General features: G+C 49.5%; 2 protein-coding genes across 2 annotated transcripts; both read right to left on the bottom strand.

Annotated features, from left to right (window-relative positions):
• Positions 1-425: 425 nt before the first annotated feature.
• EXOSC6 (exosome component 6) lies at positions 426-1,244 on the bottom strand. Its single transcript, XM_065899602.1, has one exon. It carries the CDS (start codon positions 1,242-1,244, stop codon positions 426-428), a length of 819 nt encoding a protein of 272 aa, XP_065755674.1.
• A 1,237-nt stretch (positions 1,245-2,481) lies between these two features.
• Positions 2,482-19,916, bottom strand: AARS1 (alanyl-tRNA synthetase 1). The gene is made up of 20 exons (XM_065898476.1): positions 19,757-19,916; positions 16,734-16,922; positions 16,270-16,415; positions 14,444-14,635; positions 13,790-13,934; positions 13,213-13,358; positions 12,456-12,564; positions 12,151-12,301; positions 11,314-11,438; positions 10,732-10,876; positions 9,715-9,893; positions 8,911-9,024; positions 7,626-7,832; positions 6,935-7,119; positions 5,595-5,703; positions 4,811-4,924; positions 4,142-4,261; positions 3,932-4,018; positions 3,414-3,527; positions 2,482-3,002 (listed from the first exon to the last, which is right to left on the bottom strand). Exons 1-20 carry the CDS (start codon positions 19,898-19,900, stop codon positions 2,817-2,819), a joined length of 2,907 nt encoding a protein of 968 aa, XP_065754548.1. The 5' UTR covers positions 19,901-19,916; the 3' UTR covers positions 2,482-2,816.
• Between the last annotated feature and the right edge of the window lie 426 nt (positions 19,917-20,342).

Here is a 20,342-nt window from a genome sequence, read left to right as displayed (position 1 = left end):
ATAGGAGGGGGTCACTGGCTGGCCTGCATAGGGTCCATCCCTTACGAGACACTAGCTCCAGGTTCCACTTTCCAGGTAAGTCCAGCTGAAGTCCTTTCCAACTTGGGGGGGTCAAGCTGCATTCGCAGGTTTCTTCACCTGAGTCGTGGCTGGGAGCCAACTCAATTAGAAAAGTTCCTTTAACGGAACAGTTTTTTAAAGTAACATCCCAACACAGCTGTCCAGTGCATCAGTAACGGAACAGTTTTTTAAAATAACACCCCAACACAGCTGTCCAGTGCATCAGTTCTGAGCACGCCTCCCCAGATCCTCTCCCGTGCTCCGAGTTCTCAGCTTGGCGCACGCAGTCTGCAAGCCGACGGCGCGGGTCCTTTCGGGGACAGCGGCAGCTGTCCTCGGCGTCCGTCCTTGCTCAAGGTTCTGCTTCAGGGCGGCGTGGCGGCGCCCCTCCGGCGGGCGGCCCGTACTAAGCACTGCTGCAAAACGGGGTAGAGGCGCTGGCAGCCCTCGAGACCCAGGCGCACGGCCTCCGCCCAGCTCTCGGTCGGGCCGCCCTCCCCGCTGCCCAGCAGCCCGGCCACCTGGTTGAGCACCGGCATAAGCGCCACGGTGAGGCCGGCGGCGGCGCGTTCCTCCTCTAGCAGCGTGGGGTCCAGCAGCCAGGTGGGCTCGGGCCCCGGCGCGCGGCTTAAGCCGCAGCCCACCACCAGGTCGTACATCTCGATGCCCGCGTCGGCCAGGGCGATCGCGGCAGCCGTGAGCGCGGCGGCCAGTGCCGAGCCGCCGTCCTCGAGCAGCAGCGCCGACACCTCGAGCTGCGCGCGCGGGTAGCGGCCCAGGCGCACGGCCGGCTCGAGCGCCTCCTGCAGCGCCAGCGCCAGCTCACGCTCCTCGCTGCCACCCGGGGGAGCGCGGCGCCGGCGGCCCGAGAAGGGCGCGCGGCGGAAGTCGCAGAGCAGGCGGCCCCGCAGCGCGGCCGGGGTCTCGCCGCCCGCTCCGGCCGGGCCGCCACCGCGCTCACCGCCCTCTACCTGGCGTGGGCCGGACACTGCGCACAGCACCTTGGTGCCTCCCGCCTCCAGGTAGGCCGAGCCCTTGGCCTGGCTCAACAGCCCGGCGCGCGCGTACACAGGCCGGAGCCGCGTCGGGTCGCGAGCGGCCGGCACCTCGTCCTCGTCGGTCGCGTACAACTGCGGCGGCTGCGACTCCTCGGGCCCGCGGATGCGGCGGTTGTCCCCAGGCATGGCTGCATCTGGCGCACGAGTCCCCTTCACCCGTCGGCCAGGCCTCGCGCGCCGGCTCTTCCGCCCGCTCAAAGCCGCGCGCTCGCGCTAGGGCTGTCGGGATAGCGGCAGGCCGCCCCGCACCGCCCCCTGCCGCCCCGGAGGGAGAACGGCGAGCGCTGCAGAGTCCTGGGGCCGCCGCAAGGACGCCCAAGGCTCGGTGGACGGGTGGACGGATGTACCGGGCAGGCCTGCAGAAGTGGGACCTAGGCCGGCTCGGCTGACCTCTAGCCTTTGCGCTCAGGGCGTAGGGCTTCTTCCTTTCACTTGTGAAGCTGTAATTATTTTAATTTTGCACTTACGTGTGTGACTTTTATCCATGTTCCCCACTGCCTTGCCCAAGAGGGCAGTGACCTTCTGTCTTGGTCACTCCTGTACTGTTAGTGCCCTGGCTGGCATAAACGCTTGTCGAGTGAATGAATGGAACTATGTCTCTCCTGCTCCGGATTGTGTGGGCTCTTTGTATCCCTAACACTCCTCACCTGGCATGCACATATTGCAGCCAAGGGCCTCAGCCCTGTCTGCTTTTCATACTCCTCACCCCCAGGCCTTGTGACTGCTAGCCTCTGCTTCTTCTCTCAGCATAGACCTGCTTTTCCTCCTCCCTCAAAGTCAGCAGGCCTGAGAATGACCCAGGGCCCCAGAGCCAGCCTGCTGTACTCAGGGGACATGAAATCAGCCAGAGCGGGCACAACCAAGTACTGTACACTACTGTTACCAAACCCAACTGTCTTCACACTTGGGTGAATGGATGCAGAACCATGTCAGAGTCTCCACCCTCACCGTCCAAGTGAGGTCCTGGAACCAGGAATGACGTGGCAGTCAAAGGAGTGGGGGGAGGCAACTGATGTACCCTAAACACCTCCTATACCAAAGAATGCCTCTGACCTCACACCCAACCTGCACATCAAGTGAGGAAAAGGGATATGGGCCTAAGAAATGAAGATATTCTCCTACAAGGGGCTCTATTCTGTGGGCCACCTCCACAGATGTCAAGGAAAATCCAGCAGCCATTATTCCCGAACTTCAGGGGTCTGGGGCTAGACTCGGCAAGGACTGTGACCAGAAGCCAGCTGGAGCCACAGCATTTATTCTACAGACACCCAGGGAGCCACGGGCTGTCACACTGGGGGCACCCGTGGGGTGGGGGGTGGGGGAGAGAGGGGAGAAGGAGATAAGAAATCACACGGCATTATCGAGTATTGCACATGGTCCTTTTATTCTCTGCAGCAAAAACAATTCCTCCCTGCAGGCCCAGAGCCTTGGGTCTGCAGAGAACTCTACAGACACAATCCTGGGGTAGTGGTTCTAGACAGATGGCGCTGATGTGCTCAGGGCAGAAGCGTAATGTGGGAATTGAGTCACAGGCTGGCTCCCAGGCTAAGTTCCAGTTACTGCTGGGTTAGGAGGACAGATGTGGCTGTTTAAAGGTCCCAAGATTAGAATGTCCTTGTGGGGGATGGAGCGCTCCTGGCTGGACGGATCCATCTGGGTGCGGGGGAGATGCCTCCTCGTGGAAGCCTCCCTTCCCCCTCAGTTCTTCACATCTCCCAGGTGGAGCTGGGCAAAGGTGGCGGCCAGCTGCAGCGCCTCCTGCAGGCAGCCCACGTTCTTGCCTGTGGCCTGAGCGGACACATCTTTGCCACCACCTTTGCCATCCATCAGACCTGACACCTGTTGCACCCACTCACTGGCTTTCAGGCCCCGGTTGGCTGCATTCTAGAAGACAGGAAGGAGAAGTGGGGGTCAGGACAGAGGACAGGATTGAGGGAGACAAGGAGAGGGGTGGGATGGAAAAAGGACGGGGGAGCCTGACACTCAATCCTGCCCTGGGTGATGCATGCTGCCAGAGCTAAGAGAGATCCTATAGTGGGTACGACAGCCAGGGCAAGGCATACCAAGTAGCAAAGCCATCACGGTTAAACATATCCACCAGGGAGGGGAGAGCCTGAGGGGAAGGGGCGGTGGGGAGGTGACAAACAGTTGAGCAGGAAAACGGCCACTTCTAACAGGGGTTGCACAAACACACATGGGTCTTGGCAAACAGGTGTAAGAAGAACCAAGCTCCCTGAGAAAAGCTATGGCCACTGGCACAAAGCTGCTGTGAGCAAGACTGCAGGGCACTCTGACCTGGGGGACTTGACACAAGCATGTGATCTTGCCAGCCTCATTATCCACTGTGAAGAGCATGGCAGACGTCTCAGGGGAATGCGTCTTGAAGAGCTTCAAGGCTTCGTTCAGGGCCTGTGGGGAGAATCTGGCTTCAGGCCATGGCCCTGGGGAAGGGGGCCACGCTCTCCGCAAGTGCAGCGGGTCTGCAGAGCTCAGTTCTCAGAGAGCTCCCACCCCCTACCCCCTTCTAAGAGCAGGTGCTGGTCCCGGGAGCCTGGATGGAGGACTAAGCACAGGGCCTCGCCCACGCTCTGGCTTGGAGCTTCGCCTTCCGCCTCGAGGAGCCACAGCTCTTCAGCCACCAGCTCTCTTCATGGCTCAGCCCAACCTCAGTCCCAGAGTGGGCCGTCAGGCAACTACTCTGCTCAGAGCCACAAGGCTCCCACTTCAGCCACCAGAAGGCTGAGACCCCGAGAGGAGGAGACAAGCAGCAGACAGGCACAGGGTGGTGCCATGGAGCCCCAACCCTGGCTTGCCTTGGCCGAGGCGCCGCTCTCCATCTCCAGGATGACAAGGGGCTGGTTGGGGCTGCTGTCAATGAGCTGCTTTGTCTTCTCCAGCACCTGCAAGGAAGGGAGTCCAGAGGAGAGGCCTCAGGTCAAAGGCTCAGACTCCGAAACACAGAGAGCAGTCTGCACAGCCTTTGCTGGGTAAGTCCTCCGGGCTCCTGCACTGCCAGGACTCACCCGCTTCTGGACATCTGCTTTGTTAGCCCGGTCTAGGTCATCCATGATTTTCTTCAGGGATTTGAGATTCTCCCGGAATTCATCCTTCTGCCACTGAGGGATGACTGCGGTGGCCAGAGCCTGGAACCAGAACAGGAACTCCACTGGGAGCTGGGCCACGAGGAGCGAGGATGTGAGCCCACCCCACCCTTCTGGCTTCTGACACCAGAGTCCCCCAACCAGTGTCCAGAAGGAGAGAGAACACAAGAACAAAAAGAATCCACTGGCCTTGAGACGAGTCACTTTATGAGCAACTGCATGAGTTGTAAGGAGCAGGGCTGGAGAGAAAGGGGCAGAATAAAGAGAGCTGGGACCCCGTTAGACCTGGTCCCCCCACTGCAGTGAACACAGCCCATGATGGGCTAATGGGAAGCCACCGAATGTTAACAAACACCAGGAGACCCGGAGACAGTGGGCTCCCACAGTGCCTCTCCCACCCCCCTCAACACCGGTGCCCACTAGTGCTCAGAAGGGGCTGCCCTGCCATCGGCAACGGGGGCAGCAGCCGGTTCCAGGGGTCCAGAGGCCAGGATCCGGGAAGCCCCCTTGGCAAGGTTGCCGGACATCTGAAGTCAGTCCAAAGGCCCACTGCACCGAGAACTAGGACCTGAGGAGGGAGGCCGCCCCTACCTCACCGAGGTCCGCGATCTCCCTTTGCACGTCCTTATTTGGAGCAGTCTGGGCCTTCACTTTGGCCTCCGCGACACAGAGAGATTTCTTCAAGCTCTCCGCTTTCCTGAGCGCCTGGGAGGAGACAATCAGAGTTGTAAACTGTGGGTCAGGCAACTTTCAGCTTCACGACTCTGTGAACGGTGGCAGACACCGATGGCAGGCTATGGAACAACACACCCCCAGAACACCAGAACTTTCTCTTCCTTCAGGAGCAAGTGTTTGCAGCCTCATGCCCCAGAAAGGAGCACCCTCCTCACACACCTGGCCAGCGGAACTCAGGTTCAGGGGGTGACAGAGAACTCATGAGCCAGGAGCCCTTCCCACCTATGAAATCATCACTCCTCAAGCCTCGGCACACGTCAGGCGTGAGCTACAGTCCCCACCCCCAGAGCAACTGTCCCCATACTCCATGCATCTCAAACTGGGTACATACCCCAAGGGAGATGTGGCTAAGTGCTGGGGGCACAGAAGCCACAGCAAAACTATGGCCTACCCTCCTAGACACAGACATCTTATGGCAAAATCTACCTGTATTTTAAAAGATTAAATGTAAGATAGCTAGAACGTTTCGTGTGGTGCTGGCTTTCTTCCGCTAGGCGGGGTAATGGGAGGACACTCTGGAGGGAGTGCTGTACCTCCGATTCTGACCGCAGCGGCCACGTGACCATCGGCACTGTGGATCCACAGACTGGGCCCCGCTTGCCTTGTTCAAGTAAGCCACAAACCAGCCTGACCTGCTCACCTTCTGGGCTTCGGCACCTGTGACAGCAACAATCCTCCGGATGCCCTTGGCAATAGCTTCTTCACTCACAATCACAAAAGCTCCCGCGTGACTCGAATTCTGCAGATGCCTGAATGGCAGAAGGCAAAGTTCATGGTCTTCACAGCACCCAGGAGCCCTTGGCTGGCAGGCAGGAGCCCTAAGTGGTAGTCGCTCCCAGGGAAGCTCCCTCAAGGGGATGATGAGCAAAGGCCCTTTGTGTTTATTTCAGAATGCAGCTGTGGCCTGGAAGGGGCAGGCAGTCAGGGAAGGCCTGGCTGGGCCGACACTGAGCGAGGCGCTACGTTCCTGTGCCTCAGTTTCCTCATGCGTGAAATGTGGGTAGTTGTCCCTCACCACACTGCTGCCGTCTGTCCCTGCTCAACAGCCTGAGAGTATCGGTGGATTCCCTCTCAAATCTTACCACAGCACCTCAGACAACCCCAGGGGCTCAGAGAACCTCAAACGCTCATTTACTCTCAGCCACTCCGCAAAGATGATGTAAAGTCTCCGAAAGCTGTTTCCAGTGCTCTAGAGAGTGTCATGGAGAGAGGTATTAAAGCAGATGTGGGACTCATTTGAAGGCCCAATTCTACTGGACAGAGGGAGGCCTGGAAAGTGATCTCCCAGATCCCTACCCCATCCTCCATGCACCCACCTGCTCTCTGCCTGCCTGAGGCTCACAGGAGGCCCTGGATGGGCTCTATCATGGCCTTAAGAATGTTTTTTTCCCCCTGATTTCTTTGCAGGCAGGAACTTCCCAGGCCACCAGACGGTCCCAGAAAGACCCCAAGGGCTATGGAGGACTCCAAGTTGGCAGAAACATGTGGCTGCCCACAGCCAAACTGAGCCGGGTCTACCGTGGGGCCTGACTCAGGGGCTCTGAGACGATGAGGTTAATTCCACAGATGCTGCTCAAGCCTGCAAAGGGAACTATGTGAGGCCCTGGGAATGAAAAGGGGCTAGGACCAGGTCAGAACCTCCAGGGCCCTGCGGAATGATGAATTCCCAGGCCTTCTGTCATCATCCATCCAGGGAACGAGAGCAAGCAGCTGTAAGTGTTAGGATGACATTTTTCACCTTCCCTCCTTGGAAGAACGTTTCATCACACACCCAGTAAATGTCAACGTCAGACACGGAGGGGTCTGATGGGAGCACGCAGATGCTCACTCCTGGGAATGCTGTTTGGCAACTGCATTTCTGAGGACTCTGTTTCATCCTTAGACAAGTGAGAGCTGGTCTAGCCTATTACCCACACCTTCCGAGGGTAACACAAATTAACGAAAAGCAGGTCCACCCACTGCTCCCCCTGAGGTACTCACGTTCCCCCACAGAACTCAACAGAAGTGAGCGAGCCAGCAGGACCGGAGGGGTCATCCAACAGCTCAGACACCGGGACCCCAATAGACACGACTCGCACAGGGTCCGGATAGGTCTCATCAAACACAGCCCGCAGGCCCTGGATGGCTTTAGCTGCTGCCAGAGGACAATCCTGGGTGTAGACGGGCTGCCACGGAAAGAAGATAGGAAAAAAAGCTGGGAAAAGATCTTCTCTGAAGGTGCAGTAGGAAGCAGCAGGGAGAGTGCAGTCTTGCAGGCAGGGCTCTGGGTTTCTGATCTCAGTTCTGCCCATCACGTGCCCTGAGCCTCCCAAAATAAAGCCCCATGTGTAAAGTCAAGGGGCGCAAAATAGGAATTTCCAACTATTTTGTTAAACTGTGAACCAAATCTTAAATGGATGTGCTATATGTAAAACAGATTTAACTAAAAGAGCTCTGGTTGTCCTAAAGAAGGGGCGGACCAAAGACCTCCCTGAGGTCCCCCACTGAACACCAGCACTGCCCCCTACCCAGCACAGTTAAGAATCACTGCTTTGAACACATGTGTTCACCGGACAGACTATGGCTCAACAGAGTGAGAGCATCTGGGCGGGGGCCACTCCATACATAGAAAGCGATGGTACAGGAAGGAGTGGAGTTCATGACCCAAGAGCTCGCATGTAACGCAACCTACCTTGGCTGCTTCAATCATCTCGTTTGCAATCTCCTCGGCCTTCTTGATCTGTTGGGTGGGCATGGCTCCCTTGGCGGTGAAGTCAAACCGAAGGCGGTCAGGAGCAACCAGGGAACCTCTCTGGTCAGCCTCCCCAAGCACGGAACGCAGGGCGAAGTTCAGGATGTGGGTGGCTGTGTGGTTGCTCATGACAGGCCTCCGTCGGGGCTATAAAGGGCAGAGCAGGCTGGTGGAGAGGTCTGCAGCGGACTGCTGCTCGGCCCCCCAGCACCTGCTCTCCTCTTCTTCCCAAGTACTAGAGTTTTTAGCTGGACCCATGGCTGCCCAGAATAAAGCCTACAGCTTCCCATGCCGCTAACTGTGGCCATGTAACTAAATTCTGGTCAGTGGGCTGTGAGCAGAAGTGATGTGTACCCTTAAAGGAACACACCCTCCCCTTCCTCTTTCTAGAACAGGAGTTGGCAAGTTATGGCCTGTGGGCCGAACCCGTCCTGCAATCCATTTTTATATCTAGGTTTATTGGAACATAGCCACACCTGTGTGTTTACGTATTGCCTACGGTGCTTTTGTGCCACAACCGCAGAGTCGAGTAGCTGTGATGGAGACAGTATGGTTCAGAAAGCCAAAAATATTTACTATCTGGCACTTCACAAAAAAAGTCCACCAACGCCTGGCCTAGAAAATGGATCTCATAGCTACCTTCTTGGACCATGAAAGCAAGGGCAACACCCCAGGAATGATGGTGGAACAAAAGCAAGGAAGAGCAAGGCCCTGTGACTTTGTGGGGAGGGCCTCTGCATCAGCTCAGACTTTCAGGTGACAAACACACTTCCGTCTTGCTTTATGCTACTATTATTTTGGAGCTCTGGCACGTGCAGCAGGACCTATTTCCTAGCACAGGATCCTTGGCTCCTGAAGAAGTATTTGACGTTAAGCTGGAGAAAGGCAATCCGTGAAAATGAAGCTACAGGATCTCAACTGAAATCACTGTGGTCTAACTTGGGAACAGATTTAACCCTCAGTGACATCCCTCAGAATTTACTTCTGCACCTTACACGCAATCATCTACTTATAATTTCACTTAGGAGGGACAGTAATGATGGACCAATTTAAAGCCAGAGGAGGAGATGAATTCCTTTCACAACCTGCATCAAATCACTATGACGTACACTTTAAAACAACTCTTGTAATTCTACATGCCAGGTATGCCTCGATAAAGCTGACATTTTTTTTAAAAGGGGAAGGAAAGATGATTACTAACCAGCCTAAAGCAACTCAAACTCACCTCATCAATAAACAGCCGGACCTGATCCCCCACTTTCAGGCTGCCATAGATTGTTCCTACGTGCAGGACGTACCCTCCTCGGACCTGAGCGTTCTTCACCGTAAACTCAGTTTTCTAAGAGGAGTCAAGGAGGAGACCAATACATAAATAATTCCAAATACATATGTGTGTGTATATATGTATATATATAAATGGACATAAATATGAATTCTCCCTTTATGTACTATACACACATACCATTAACACCATTATATATACACACATACATATATATATGGATCACTATATAAATATTTATCATTACAAACACACAACACTTTAAATATGTAATACATGTGTATATATACATAGAGACAGACACACACACACACTCTCCATTAAGGAGCATCTTAGAGAATTAAAGCCAGTGTAAGGAAGCTCAAGCCCGAGACTAGGTAACTCATCCAAGACCACAGAGACAGCAGTGGCTGAGCTACAGGCCACGTCTTCTACAAGAATGTCTGCCCTCCAGAGAGCTATCTCTCCTTATTTACAAGGAAAGCCTGGAGGAACCAGGGATCAACCTAAGCAGCCTGGCTGCAAGGATCCTGCTACAAGGGGACCTAACGGTGATGAAAGCAACACAGTACAAGCAGCAGCTCCCTCGGCTTCAGAAACACTGACCACAGAACACGACCCAAAGATCGGTGGTGTCTGCGCCTCAGAGCTGGGAGCACCAAGAAGCCAGAGCAGCTGCCCGGCGCCCAGGCCCAGCCCTTTGCTGGGCCCCCGCTCCCCACTGATGAAGAAGAACTGTTGGCTCACGTCTTCGCTGCTGTCATCGACCTTCACCAGGTAGCCTTCGTCATAGATCTGCCCTCCTTGCTCGGCATAGAAACAGGTCTTGTCCAGCACCACTCCACACTCCTGGCCCGTGCACACTTCCTCCACAAACATCTTGTCCCTGCGCAGAGCCATCACTGTAGCCACCACACTCTCAAACACTGCATACAAGGGGAAAACACGGTTGATGACTTCATTCACACATTCTTAGCTGGCTTTTATCGGATTCTATTTCTCAAACTCTCCTTAGGTCCTAATTGTCTAATTTCATGTTGGAAGAAGCCTATTAGACTCCACAAAAGGGCTTAACATGCTGGTTTTCTACTGGAGAATATAATACTCAGTAGGGGTGACCAACTGTCCCGGTTTGCTTGGGACCAGGGGATTTCCCAAGGTGTGAGGAAAACACTGGGACAATTTCAGTGTCAACACTGGGACAATTCTGGAAAAATGGGACAGATGGTCACCCTAACTGTGAGCTACTGAACAAAAACCTGATGAATCTGATTAGTAGGTATTTAAGAGTAGTAATAAATTCCCTACTCCAAGGTCAATTCATAAGTAATGTATTCCTTTTGTGGGCTTCCTTACATAGATTTAGGTATCTCTGCTGGAGCAAAAAAAACCAAAAACATGTAGCACCAGTATATTTCTTTTGAGTTGTCTTAACTTTAGAATGCTACTATCCCGATGCAAAATTCAACAGCCACAGTGAATTTTATAAATCAATGTCATTTTCCTTATTTCCTGCAAGATGTTGCAATTAGGGAAAACTGGGTATAAGTACAAGGAATCTCCTGGTAAATTCCTTTTACAACTTCCTGTGAATCTATAATTATTCCAAAATAAATAGAAAGTCAATCACTAAGGGTCTCTCTGAGTATAAAATTACACAGCATGACTACACAGCACTGCAGGCAAGGCTACCATGGATATCCTGGGTTCCTAATCTTGAGACTCATTGCCTGAAAACCACCCCAGATGAGCACACTAACATACCGTAGCTCCCACTGGAGTCCGAATGGTAATTATACTTTGGGGAATCATCTGTTGCCTCTAGACCCTTTTCCCGGAGCTCTTCAATAGCATAAATGTCCAGCATAATGAGGTCTTCCCCACCAGCTCCCTTGCCCTGTGATTTTAGCTGCCGGTAAGAGAAATAAGCATAAGTTACCTTAATATCAAAGAAAAAGAAATCTGAAGGACTTGAAATTGCTAAACTATGCCCAATGTAAAGCTCTAGAACAGAGTTTTTTGATCTCAGCACTACTGACATTTGGGGCCAGGTAACTCTTGTTCTGGGAGGCTGTCCCCTGAAGGAGGTTGAGCAGCATTCCTGGCCTCTATCCACCACAGGCCAGTAGCATCCATCCCCAGTTGTGAAAACCAAAAACTACCTTCATACGCTACTGCCAAATATCCCCTGGGGAAAGGGGGGCAAACTGACCCCACTTGAGACTCACTGGTCTTGGGAAAAACAGAATTTCAAAGACTTTAATGGAAGGAAACTCTTTCTTGCCTTGCAGCCAAGTCCTGCCTTGATTGAGGCTGAGTTTCTTGCTCACTCCCCAAATGCTTTACCTGAGCCAGCTTCCTCTCCTCTTCAAAGCCATCCATATCTACCACCAGGCCCTTCTCTTCAGCAATCAGTCCAGTAAGATCCACTGGAAACCCATAGGTGTCATAGAGGAGCCAAGCAGTGTCCCCTACACAGCACAAAGGAATCACATAAGAATGACAGGGATGGCCCCCCTTCCTTTCCATCCCAACCCCTTCCCAGGAGGGCACTGGCAGTGACAGGAGGGATTAAAGAGCCAGGCAAGTTAGTAATGGTTCTGTGTATTTGCCAGAAAATCCATCAAATCTTTTGCAGTCAACCTGGGGGAAGCACAAGAGGTCCCTGGAAAAGTTCTGTTTCTTAATCTGAACACAAGTGTGTTCAATTTGTGGAAATTCATCAGGCTTTCACCTTGCACATTATATTATACTTCCATAAAAAGTAAAAACTTCTAGAATTAATTTTCCTGTCCGGTAAAAAATTAAAGTTGTAAAACACTATATACTACTCGTTCCCATTTTTTTGTTTGCACACGCACACACACCCCTATATACGTTTGTATGCAAATACAGAAAAGTCCTGAATAGTTATACAACAAACTCTAAAGAGTTGTGACTTCTGAGAAATGAGTTTGGGAAAGAGGATTTTCACTTTTTACTTCTGTACTGTTTGACGACTTTGCCACAATAATGTTACTTCTATAATCTTACTATAAACCCCATTTTACACCAAAAGTGGTCTAACCAAGCTATGCTCAGCCTTTGGAGACACAGGAGTCCACTGTCAGTTTGTGAGAAAGGGCTTGCCTCTTCCAGAAAGATGAACCAGCCTATTGAAGAAAGGAACAAACCGGTCCTTACCGGGAATGGTTTTGCTGTCTCCCAGGCTCTGAATTTTCCTGTCCAGGATGCGACGCCCTCTGCTGAGCGTCTTGAGAAATTGCACTTCTTCTTCATTAATGATGTCCTTCACCATATCTGGGTCCTTCTTTAGCTCAGGAAATGCATCTCCCTGGTAAACGGGAGACACAGATCTGAGCCCAATGAAGGCAGGGACTATACTATGACTCCTCTAAAAATTCTCATTAACAGTGTGATATCTCCCCCTCTACACCTTTTAAGGTATGTGCTTTAGTACAGAAGAGGTGAACAGAAAATAGACCTACCAGGGACTGCACAACAACATCTGCTAATGTAGCAAAGAAACCCCTGCTGGCGTTGAGTTTCTCATGGGAGTATCGAACAGCCCGGCGGAGAATCCGTCTCAACACATACCTATAAGAGGCAGAACCCAGTTTCCTGCTAGACAACATTCCCAGCCGAGCATTTGGTAGTGGGTCCTTTGGAATTCTACCCAAGCAACATGACCAATTTTTTGTCTTTCTCTTTCAGATTCTTTCTTTTATCCTAAGCCTGCTTTTTCTTTTCTTTTCTTTTTTTTTTTTTCATTTCCCCAAAGTCATTAACATTAATTCCAGCATAAAACTCAGTAATATATCCACAAAGATGCATCAAGGATAAGCTGGGGTAACCTTGGTTTATTTTCCAAGCTTGTTCTGCTGAACCAGAGATGAAGGCAAGAAGTACAGACCAGACGGTCAACTTGATGCCCACAATCCAATTCCGGGTCCTGGCTGTCAGTAATGAAGTTGCCTGGGGTTCATCAGTATCTCCCCTGCCCCTGCCAGTATCTTATCAGACAACCCTAAATACAATCCTTATCATCTTGTACTTGGCAGCAGAAATTTAATATAGTGAACTCTTCAAAGTGAGCTGAGACTCCCTTTATCCCTAAAAAATATAAAAGGATCTCTCCAACTACCTAGAAGACAAACAATAATGAAGTACGGTGTTAAGTTCCACAGAGAGCCATAAAACTCAACATCGTCAGTCCTAACCCTGCCCCACGTGTAACACACTTACCCCCGCCCCGTGTTGTCAGGTCGGCCACCATCAGCCAGGGCCACGGTGATGGTCCGAGCGTGGTCGGCCAGCACCCGGTAGGCCATGTCGATCCCATCAGCATCATCAGCACCAACCTTCCCAGTGTATGGCCGAGCACCTGTGCCCTACAGATAAAAACCAGGAAGCAGCTCGTCAGGAAGCAGCCCTTCTAGTGTTACCTTCCCAGTGTACGGCCGAGCACCTGTGCCCTACAGATAAAAACCAGGAGGCAGCTCATCAGGAAGCAGCCCTTCTAGTGTTGCCTCACCCTAGGAGGTTCAGAGAGGACTGACGGGGCATAAATCGAAAGGATGACCTCTTGCCAGATCCTATAACCCCAAAAAAGGTAACAGGAGCAAGAGTGAAGAGCCTCCAGCTAGGCCCCTGCACACAATAAAATACAGTGCCTTGTGCTTAGACCCCTGTGTTATTAACAGTGAAGTTGGTAGATGGTCACAGGTACCCTCACCCGGCAAAGCATCTGATTGTTTTATCTTTGACAGTACTAAGGGTCCAGCCTGGAAACCTCCACAGAAGTTTGCAATAGGACCAGTACCTTCTGAATGGCTTCAAAGTAGGGGACAAAAAGGTCAGTGTCATAGTTGGACATTTTATTCTGCAGCACAGACACTAGTCGCTCCAGGCCCATCCCTGTGTCAATGCTTTTCTTGGGAAGAGGCTTCAGAATGCCATCGGTTTCCCTGCAAGATCCACAGAAAGAAGAGGATGAAACACGGACTCAGGCTGCCACCTCTCCCTGCTGGGCAGAACTCACTTTGCAGTTTGCAGGCTGTGACTATTTGCCATTTGCCTCTGCCTGTTTTGGTGGGAGATGGGGAGTGAAGGGAGAATGCGAAGAAATACTCTGGGGTTCATTAAAGAGTGAGGCAAGCTTCAAGGAAATGAGCTTTAAAACAGCCGTTCAAATTACAGCAAAAATGACATTATAGGAATAGCCCTTAAGCAGGTAGTATGTGGAATAAAACTAGTTTATAAAAGAATAGGCCCAGCCCTGTCCCAGAGATCAGAGGGAAAACCTGAGAAATAAAATTGAACAAATGTCCACAAGATCCCATGATGCCTTTAGCACTGCTCCACTGGCCCCAAAGACGAGGATGAGAAGACAGCCATGCGCTGAGTTCCTCTCACTCTATGCAGCTTGAGGAAAGGTACTGCTCTTAGCAGGAACAGATCAGGACCCCAAGACCACCTGTTATACTGGATGAACACGAGGTTCCAGATCTCCAGCACATTGGGGTCATCCTGGTTGACGAGGTGCGCCGCATCCCGACCACCAATCCGGTCATAGTGGATCTCACTGCAGGGACCACAAGGGCCCGTGTCACCCATCTCCCAGAAGTTATCCTTCATGTTGCCTGGGAGGATTTTGCTGTCATCCAGCCTGCAGAGAGCGGGAAGATAAGCCCATCTATAGCTAGTGACAGGATTCTGCACAGACTTGCATCCACCAAAAAAGGAGATCCTTATGCATTTCTAGAAAGAAGGCTCACTCTTTGGCAATTACTAGAGCTGAGTCTGCATTCAAATCCTGATAAAGAAGCAGAACGTGATTCTTTTCAAGAGTGACTACAACAGAATACAAAATGCACATGTGCTGTGATCATAAATAAATAAAAACATGCAAAGATATAGATAAAGCCTAGACAGGAACACATAAAAATGAAAACGTTTATACTGAATATGACCAGAATTTACCTATCTGTCTGTCTGTCTGTCTATCTATCTATCTATCGGCTGCCCGGCTTGTGGGATCTTAGTTCCCTGATCAGGGATGGAACCCGTGTCCCATGCAGTGGAAGACAGCCAGGAATTCCCGACCAGAATTTAAACAAATTTCTTTGCACGTTTCTTTGCAAATGTTCCTTCATTTTTATAAATGAAAACAATTATATTATGACAGCATAAGTGTTGAAAAAAAGCAGCTGATCATTTAAAGTCACCTCTCTATGCCCCAATTTAGTCATCTGTCTTTTACCTTAAAATGATACTAAAAAGAATTGAAGGTTAAAACATTTCCAAAATATTGACTCTGCTGAGAGTTGCTAGGTAACAGAGCACTCAAAAAAGATTATGCTTGCTTGAAAACAAAGTACAGATATATACAAGCCAAGTAAAACAGGATTCAAAAAGTCAAGATTAGTATTTTAAGTTTCACATGTGTTACTACTCAAAACATCCAAGTACATTTAGACTATAGAGTCTAACCAAAGAGGGATTTCAGACCAAGTACAAGGGGAAGCTGGATTGAAATAATATACCCTGAGTAAAAGTAATTTAAAAAAAAATTAAAAATAAAGAAGTAGCAGTGCTTAAGTATATAAAAAGCTACACACTAAACGACAAGAGAGTTTAAGTAAAAAGAATAGGAAAATGAGACAAGGACATCATGGGCATTCTTGTTATCTACAGGGGAACATCACTCCACAATCAGATTCCTCTTGATACAGAGCTTCATAAATTCTATTATGTTCTAAGCCCAGAACACATATTGCTCATCTATCATGTTACCTTTTACGCTATGTGATTTTATATTAGAATTATATTACATTAAAAAAAAACAACCCACGGGGCCTCCCTGGTGGTGCAGTGGTTGAGAGTCCGCCTGCCGATGCAGGGGACACGGGTTCGTGCCCCGGTCCGGGAAGATCCCACATGCCACGGAGTGGCTGGGCCCCTGAGCCATGGCCGCTGAACCTGCGTGTCCAGAGCCTGTGCTCCTCAACGGGAGAGGCCACAACGGTGAGAGGTCCGTGTACCGCAAAACAAACAAACAAACAAAAAAACCACGAGACTCTTTACGTTGGCTTTCAACGACAGAATGATCAAGTAAACCTACTAAGAAGCAAAGGATGCACCAAAGGATAATTACTCCCAGCCACCTCCACCTCCACATACACACCCCAAAATAGGAAATGGCAATGCACCCCAAGTCCTAAGACCCCACTCTGGCACTGAGTGTAGGAACCATTTTATTCCTCCGTACTCATACTCTCCACATGCGAGCTACATTCTTACCCCAAGTTGTGCCAGATCTGTTTGCACTCCAGGTCTGGTTCTAAGCCGGCTGCTTCATCCCCCCCAAAGTAAGTAACGTAGAGTCTTTCAACTGGAATGCCAAACTCTTGGGTGAGAAGTTCTAGAGCCATCTTACATGCCAATTCCTACAAAACGATCAAAAAGATGTAGAATATGACCAAACCAGAATCTATTTAATATAAGTAGGAGAGGTCCAATAGAGTATCTTCACCATAAACAGTCAAATTTATACAAGAAATCCACATGTAAACTGAAATCACAAAATTACAGGTACTGCTTCCAAGAAGTCTTAGAATTGATAAATGTCCTTCACTTCTGAATCTCCTAGATGATATTTTGTATCATGAAACCATCCAAGTTAGAACCCATTTCCCTCAGTAGAAATGACTGTTTTGCTCAAAATTCCTTTGATCTTTGCTCAGAGATCTCCTCTTTGAACTTACCTTGAAGTAATCTCCAAAAGACCAGGAGCCCAACATCTCAAAGAAGGTGTGATGATAGACATCCTTGCCCACATCGTCCAGGTCATTGTGTTTGCCCCCAGCCCGGATGCATTTCTGGGTATTGGCAGCTCTGCTCAGCTTTGCCATAGGGTGAGATGGGTCAACAGTATTCAGAAAGATGGGTTTGAACTAAAAAAGAAAGGGAACATTTCAACTTTTAAAGAGCTGCAGATATATCAGGTGGTTACAGGCTGGCAGGAAGAGAACACACATAGACTATTCATTTCCGGATTTGATTAGCCTGCAATACAGACACTTATCAGAGGCAGGTGGCCCTGTGGGCTGCAGCAGAGGCAGCCTGTCTTGGAGCAGCTCCTCCCTGGTCCTAGTTCTCCAATGGTCTCCACCACTGCCAGTAACACCAACTGCACAAAGGAAAGCCCTGCCAGATCTGGCGTAACAGTCAAGGTTGATGCAGTGAAACCTGTGTTTCCTCTCAAGTCTCTGCAGTTAGGGCTTATACCATCTTTCTGGAAGAACATATTCTAAAACCAATGTGCTGGCTTGGTAGTAAAGGTGATAAGGAAGAAAAAATTTTGAGACCTGTTCAGGGAGTAAAATTAGCACCACTTGGTCACACTAAGTCACACTAGCTCTATAATCACACATGGCTGGTGTGTGATTAGATACAGAATTACCATCATTGCAGAAAGCACATTGCACCGTCCTGCGCTAGACCGTAAACTCCTTAAAAGCAGAAACTATCTTACTTAGCTATTATCTAGCACCTAGAAAAGTACCTGAAAAGAATAGATGCTCAATAAATACTAATTCAAAATGTAAAAACAAACAAAGCAAAACAAACAAAAAAAAACACAAGGTATTTCTGATTAAGAGGCATACAGCACATAAGCAAATGACTGCCTGGGTTCAAATCCATGCTCCAGCATTTACCAGCTTTGTGAGCTTGGGCAGTTTACTTGAGCCTTCAGTGCCTCAGTAGGATGGCACAGAATGAGGATTAAATGAGTTAATATACATAAGACACAGAGCAATGCCTGGCGTATAGGAGGTGCTACATGCAGGCTACTAGTTACTGTTATTCAGAGAATGTTTATAAACCTTGGACTCCATGGTCCTTCTGCCAAGTACGTTCAGTTCATGTGGGAGAAGACAAAGCCTAGGTATGGCTGAGTAGAATAAAACTGTTCCAGTATTCCAGAAAACGCACCACCTTGAAAGAGTCCACCTAAAATTAGTGCCCTCAATTCCAGGTGTATGCATGGGACTCACACAACTGAAAACACTTTTATAATTTCATGGTTCATGTAATACAGGTGGAAAATGTTCCCAGTGCCTCTAGTTTTCCATGCCAGAGAAGAGACCTGAGAGAACAGAAAATGTCAGCTTATCCCACAGTGAGGGGCATCCTAAGGGCTGGTGGGTCCACCGGGCTAAACAGTCACCCAGAGAACCTCCAAAGGAAAGTCCTGAGGGCCCCATCTAACCTGAATCCACTTCCAGCCAATTAAATAGTTTTCAATGTCACAGGTATAGTGAAAAACTCCTTTTAAACACCTTTATAAACTTCTGATGCTCTCATTACTTCACAAGAAAATGCTTGTCTCCAAAAATAAAACTTTTAAATATCTTTTATAGTTCAATTGCCCCAAACACAAATCCTACTAATAAAGTTTCGTCAGCAGTAGATCCGAATTGGCATTCGTGGCAGTAGCTTCAAGAAAGAAGTTTAAAAAAAGAAAAAAAGTCAATAAGACTGTGCATGGGACTTCCCTGGTGGCACAGTGGTTGAGAATCCGCCTGCCAATGCAGGGGACACAGGTTCGAGCCCTGGTGCAGGAAGATCCCACGTGCTGCAGAGCAACTAAGTCCATGTGCCACAACTACTGAGCCTGCGCTCTAGAGCCCGTGAGCCACAACTATTGAAGCCCACGTGCCACAACTACTGAAGTCACACGCCTAGAGCCCATGCTCCGCAACAAGAGAAGCCACCGCAATGAGAAGCCCGTGCTCGCCACAACTAGAGAAAGCCCGTGTGCAGCAACGAAGACCCAACGCAGCCAAAAATAAATACATTAATTAATTAATTAAAGAAAAAAATAAGACTGTGCATGGCCTAGAATGGGAATGAAAGCAAAGCCTTTAAAGAATCCTGAAGAGGGGCTTCCCTGGTGGCGCTGTGGTTAAGAATCCGCCTGCCAATGCAGGGGACACAGGTTCGAACCCTGGTCTGGGAAGATCCCACATGCCGCGGAGCAACTAAGCCTGTGAGCCACAACTACTGAGCCTGTGCGTCTGGAGCCTGTGCTCCGCAACAAGAGAGGCTGCGATAGTGAGAGGGCCGCGCACCGCGATGAAGAGTGGTCCCCGCTTGCCACAACTAGAGAAAGCCCTCGCACAGAAACGAAGACCCAACACAGCCAAAAATAAATAAATTAATTAAAAAATAATAAAATAAAAGCTCCTTTAAAAAAAAAAGAATCCTGAAGAACTGACATTTTATAAAGAAAAAAACAAGGACAATGAAAAGATGAAGGACAACCACAACAGCTGAGTTAACAAGTCTCTTCAGGGCTCAGCAAGATTAACCCAGCCTCTGATTTTAATAAAGCACAGCTATTTCCATAGGAGAAAAAAAAAAAAGGCAAAACTTTACAGACTAGATGTAGGCTGTATTTTTCTTGAGAGGCATACAAGTTTAATCCATGAGTATCGGGGTCTCTCATCATAATTAAAAATAATGATAGTTAATATTCAAGTACCTACTTCAAATACTGTGCTAAACATTTTAAATGCATTATTTTATTTACTCCTCACTACAACCTAAAGGCAGGCACTATCATTATTCCTCATTTCACAGACAAAGAAACAGAGGTTCAACGACATAAAGTAGATTCTGCAAGATCACACAGGAAGGACAGAACTGGGATTCTGACTGACTCCAGGACGGCTTTGCTGCCTCTGTGGACAAAAAAGCCAAGGGGAAGGGAAAACACCCTTACCTGGTTCATGCCTGCATTGGCAAAGAGCAAAGTGGGATCATCCAAAGGGATGGTGGCAGATGAGTGAACATAGGTGTGTTCATTTCTCTTGAAGAAATCTATAAAACGCTGCCGGATTTCACTTGCTGTTAGGGTTGAGTCCATCTTGAAAATAACCCTACGGAACTAACCAAAGGAAAAATGAATCTAAATTAGGGGAATTGAAACTAAGATAAGTAAACATTACACAAGACTCCTAGCTTCTCAGGCCATGTCAAAGCAGGACACGGGTAAGTTGTTTGATCCTAAAACCTCTATGTTGTAAGGTCCAAGGCTAAAATCATCATCGAAGCAAAACTTGCTGCAGTAGCAGACAGCAACCCCACATGCTCTTCCTTCCCGGGCCAACCTCAATCTGTTCAATACACCAACATATTAAGTGGAGGAGGTGGTTTCTTCATGCATTCATTCACTGCAAAAATGTACGGAGCGTCTGCTGTTCCAAGCCCTAGGTCAGGAATTAAGAAATGGGAATAGGGCTTCCCTGGTGGCGCAGTGGGTGAGAGTCCGCCTGCCAATGCAGGAGACACTGGTTCGAGCCCTGGTC

The sequence above is a fragment of the Phocoena phocoena genome, chromosome 20 (assembly GCF_963924675.1).
Source record: "Phocoena phocoena chromosome 20, mPhoPho1.1, whole genome shotgun sequence".
Lineage (NCBI taxonomy): Eukaryota > Metazoa > Chordata > Mammalia > Artiodactyla > Phocoenidae > Phocoena > Phocoena phocoena.
Note: the sequence above shows the minus strand (reverse complement) of the source record. Positions and strands in the feature narration are given on the sequence as shown.

What these genes read in the sequence shown, in the direction of transcription:
- EXOSC6 (XM_065899602.1), bottom strand. Translation starts at nt 1,244, where the DNA reads ATGCCTGGGGACAACCGCCGCATCCGCGGGCCCGAGGAGTCGCAGCCG.
- AARS1 (XM_065898476.1), bottom strand. Translation starts at nt 19,900, where the DNA reads ATGGACTCAACCCTAACAGCAAGTGAAATCCGGCAGCGTTTTATAGAT. An exon ending in AGATGATTGAAGCAGCCAAG is followed by an intron (nt 7,120 to 7,625) that starts GTAGGTTGCGTT and finishes TTTCCGTGGCAG; the next exon opens with CCCGTCTACACCCAGGATTG. An exon ending in AAGCAGATGTCCAGAAGCGG is followed by an intron (nt 4,019 to 4,141) that starts GTGAGTCCTGGC and finishes CCTTCCTTGCAG; the next exon opens with GTGCTGGAGAAGACAAAGCA.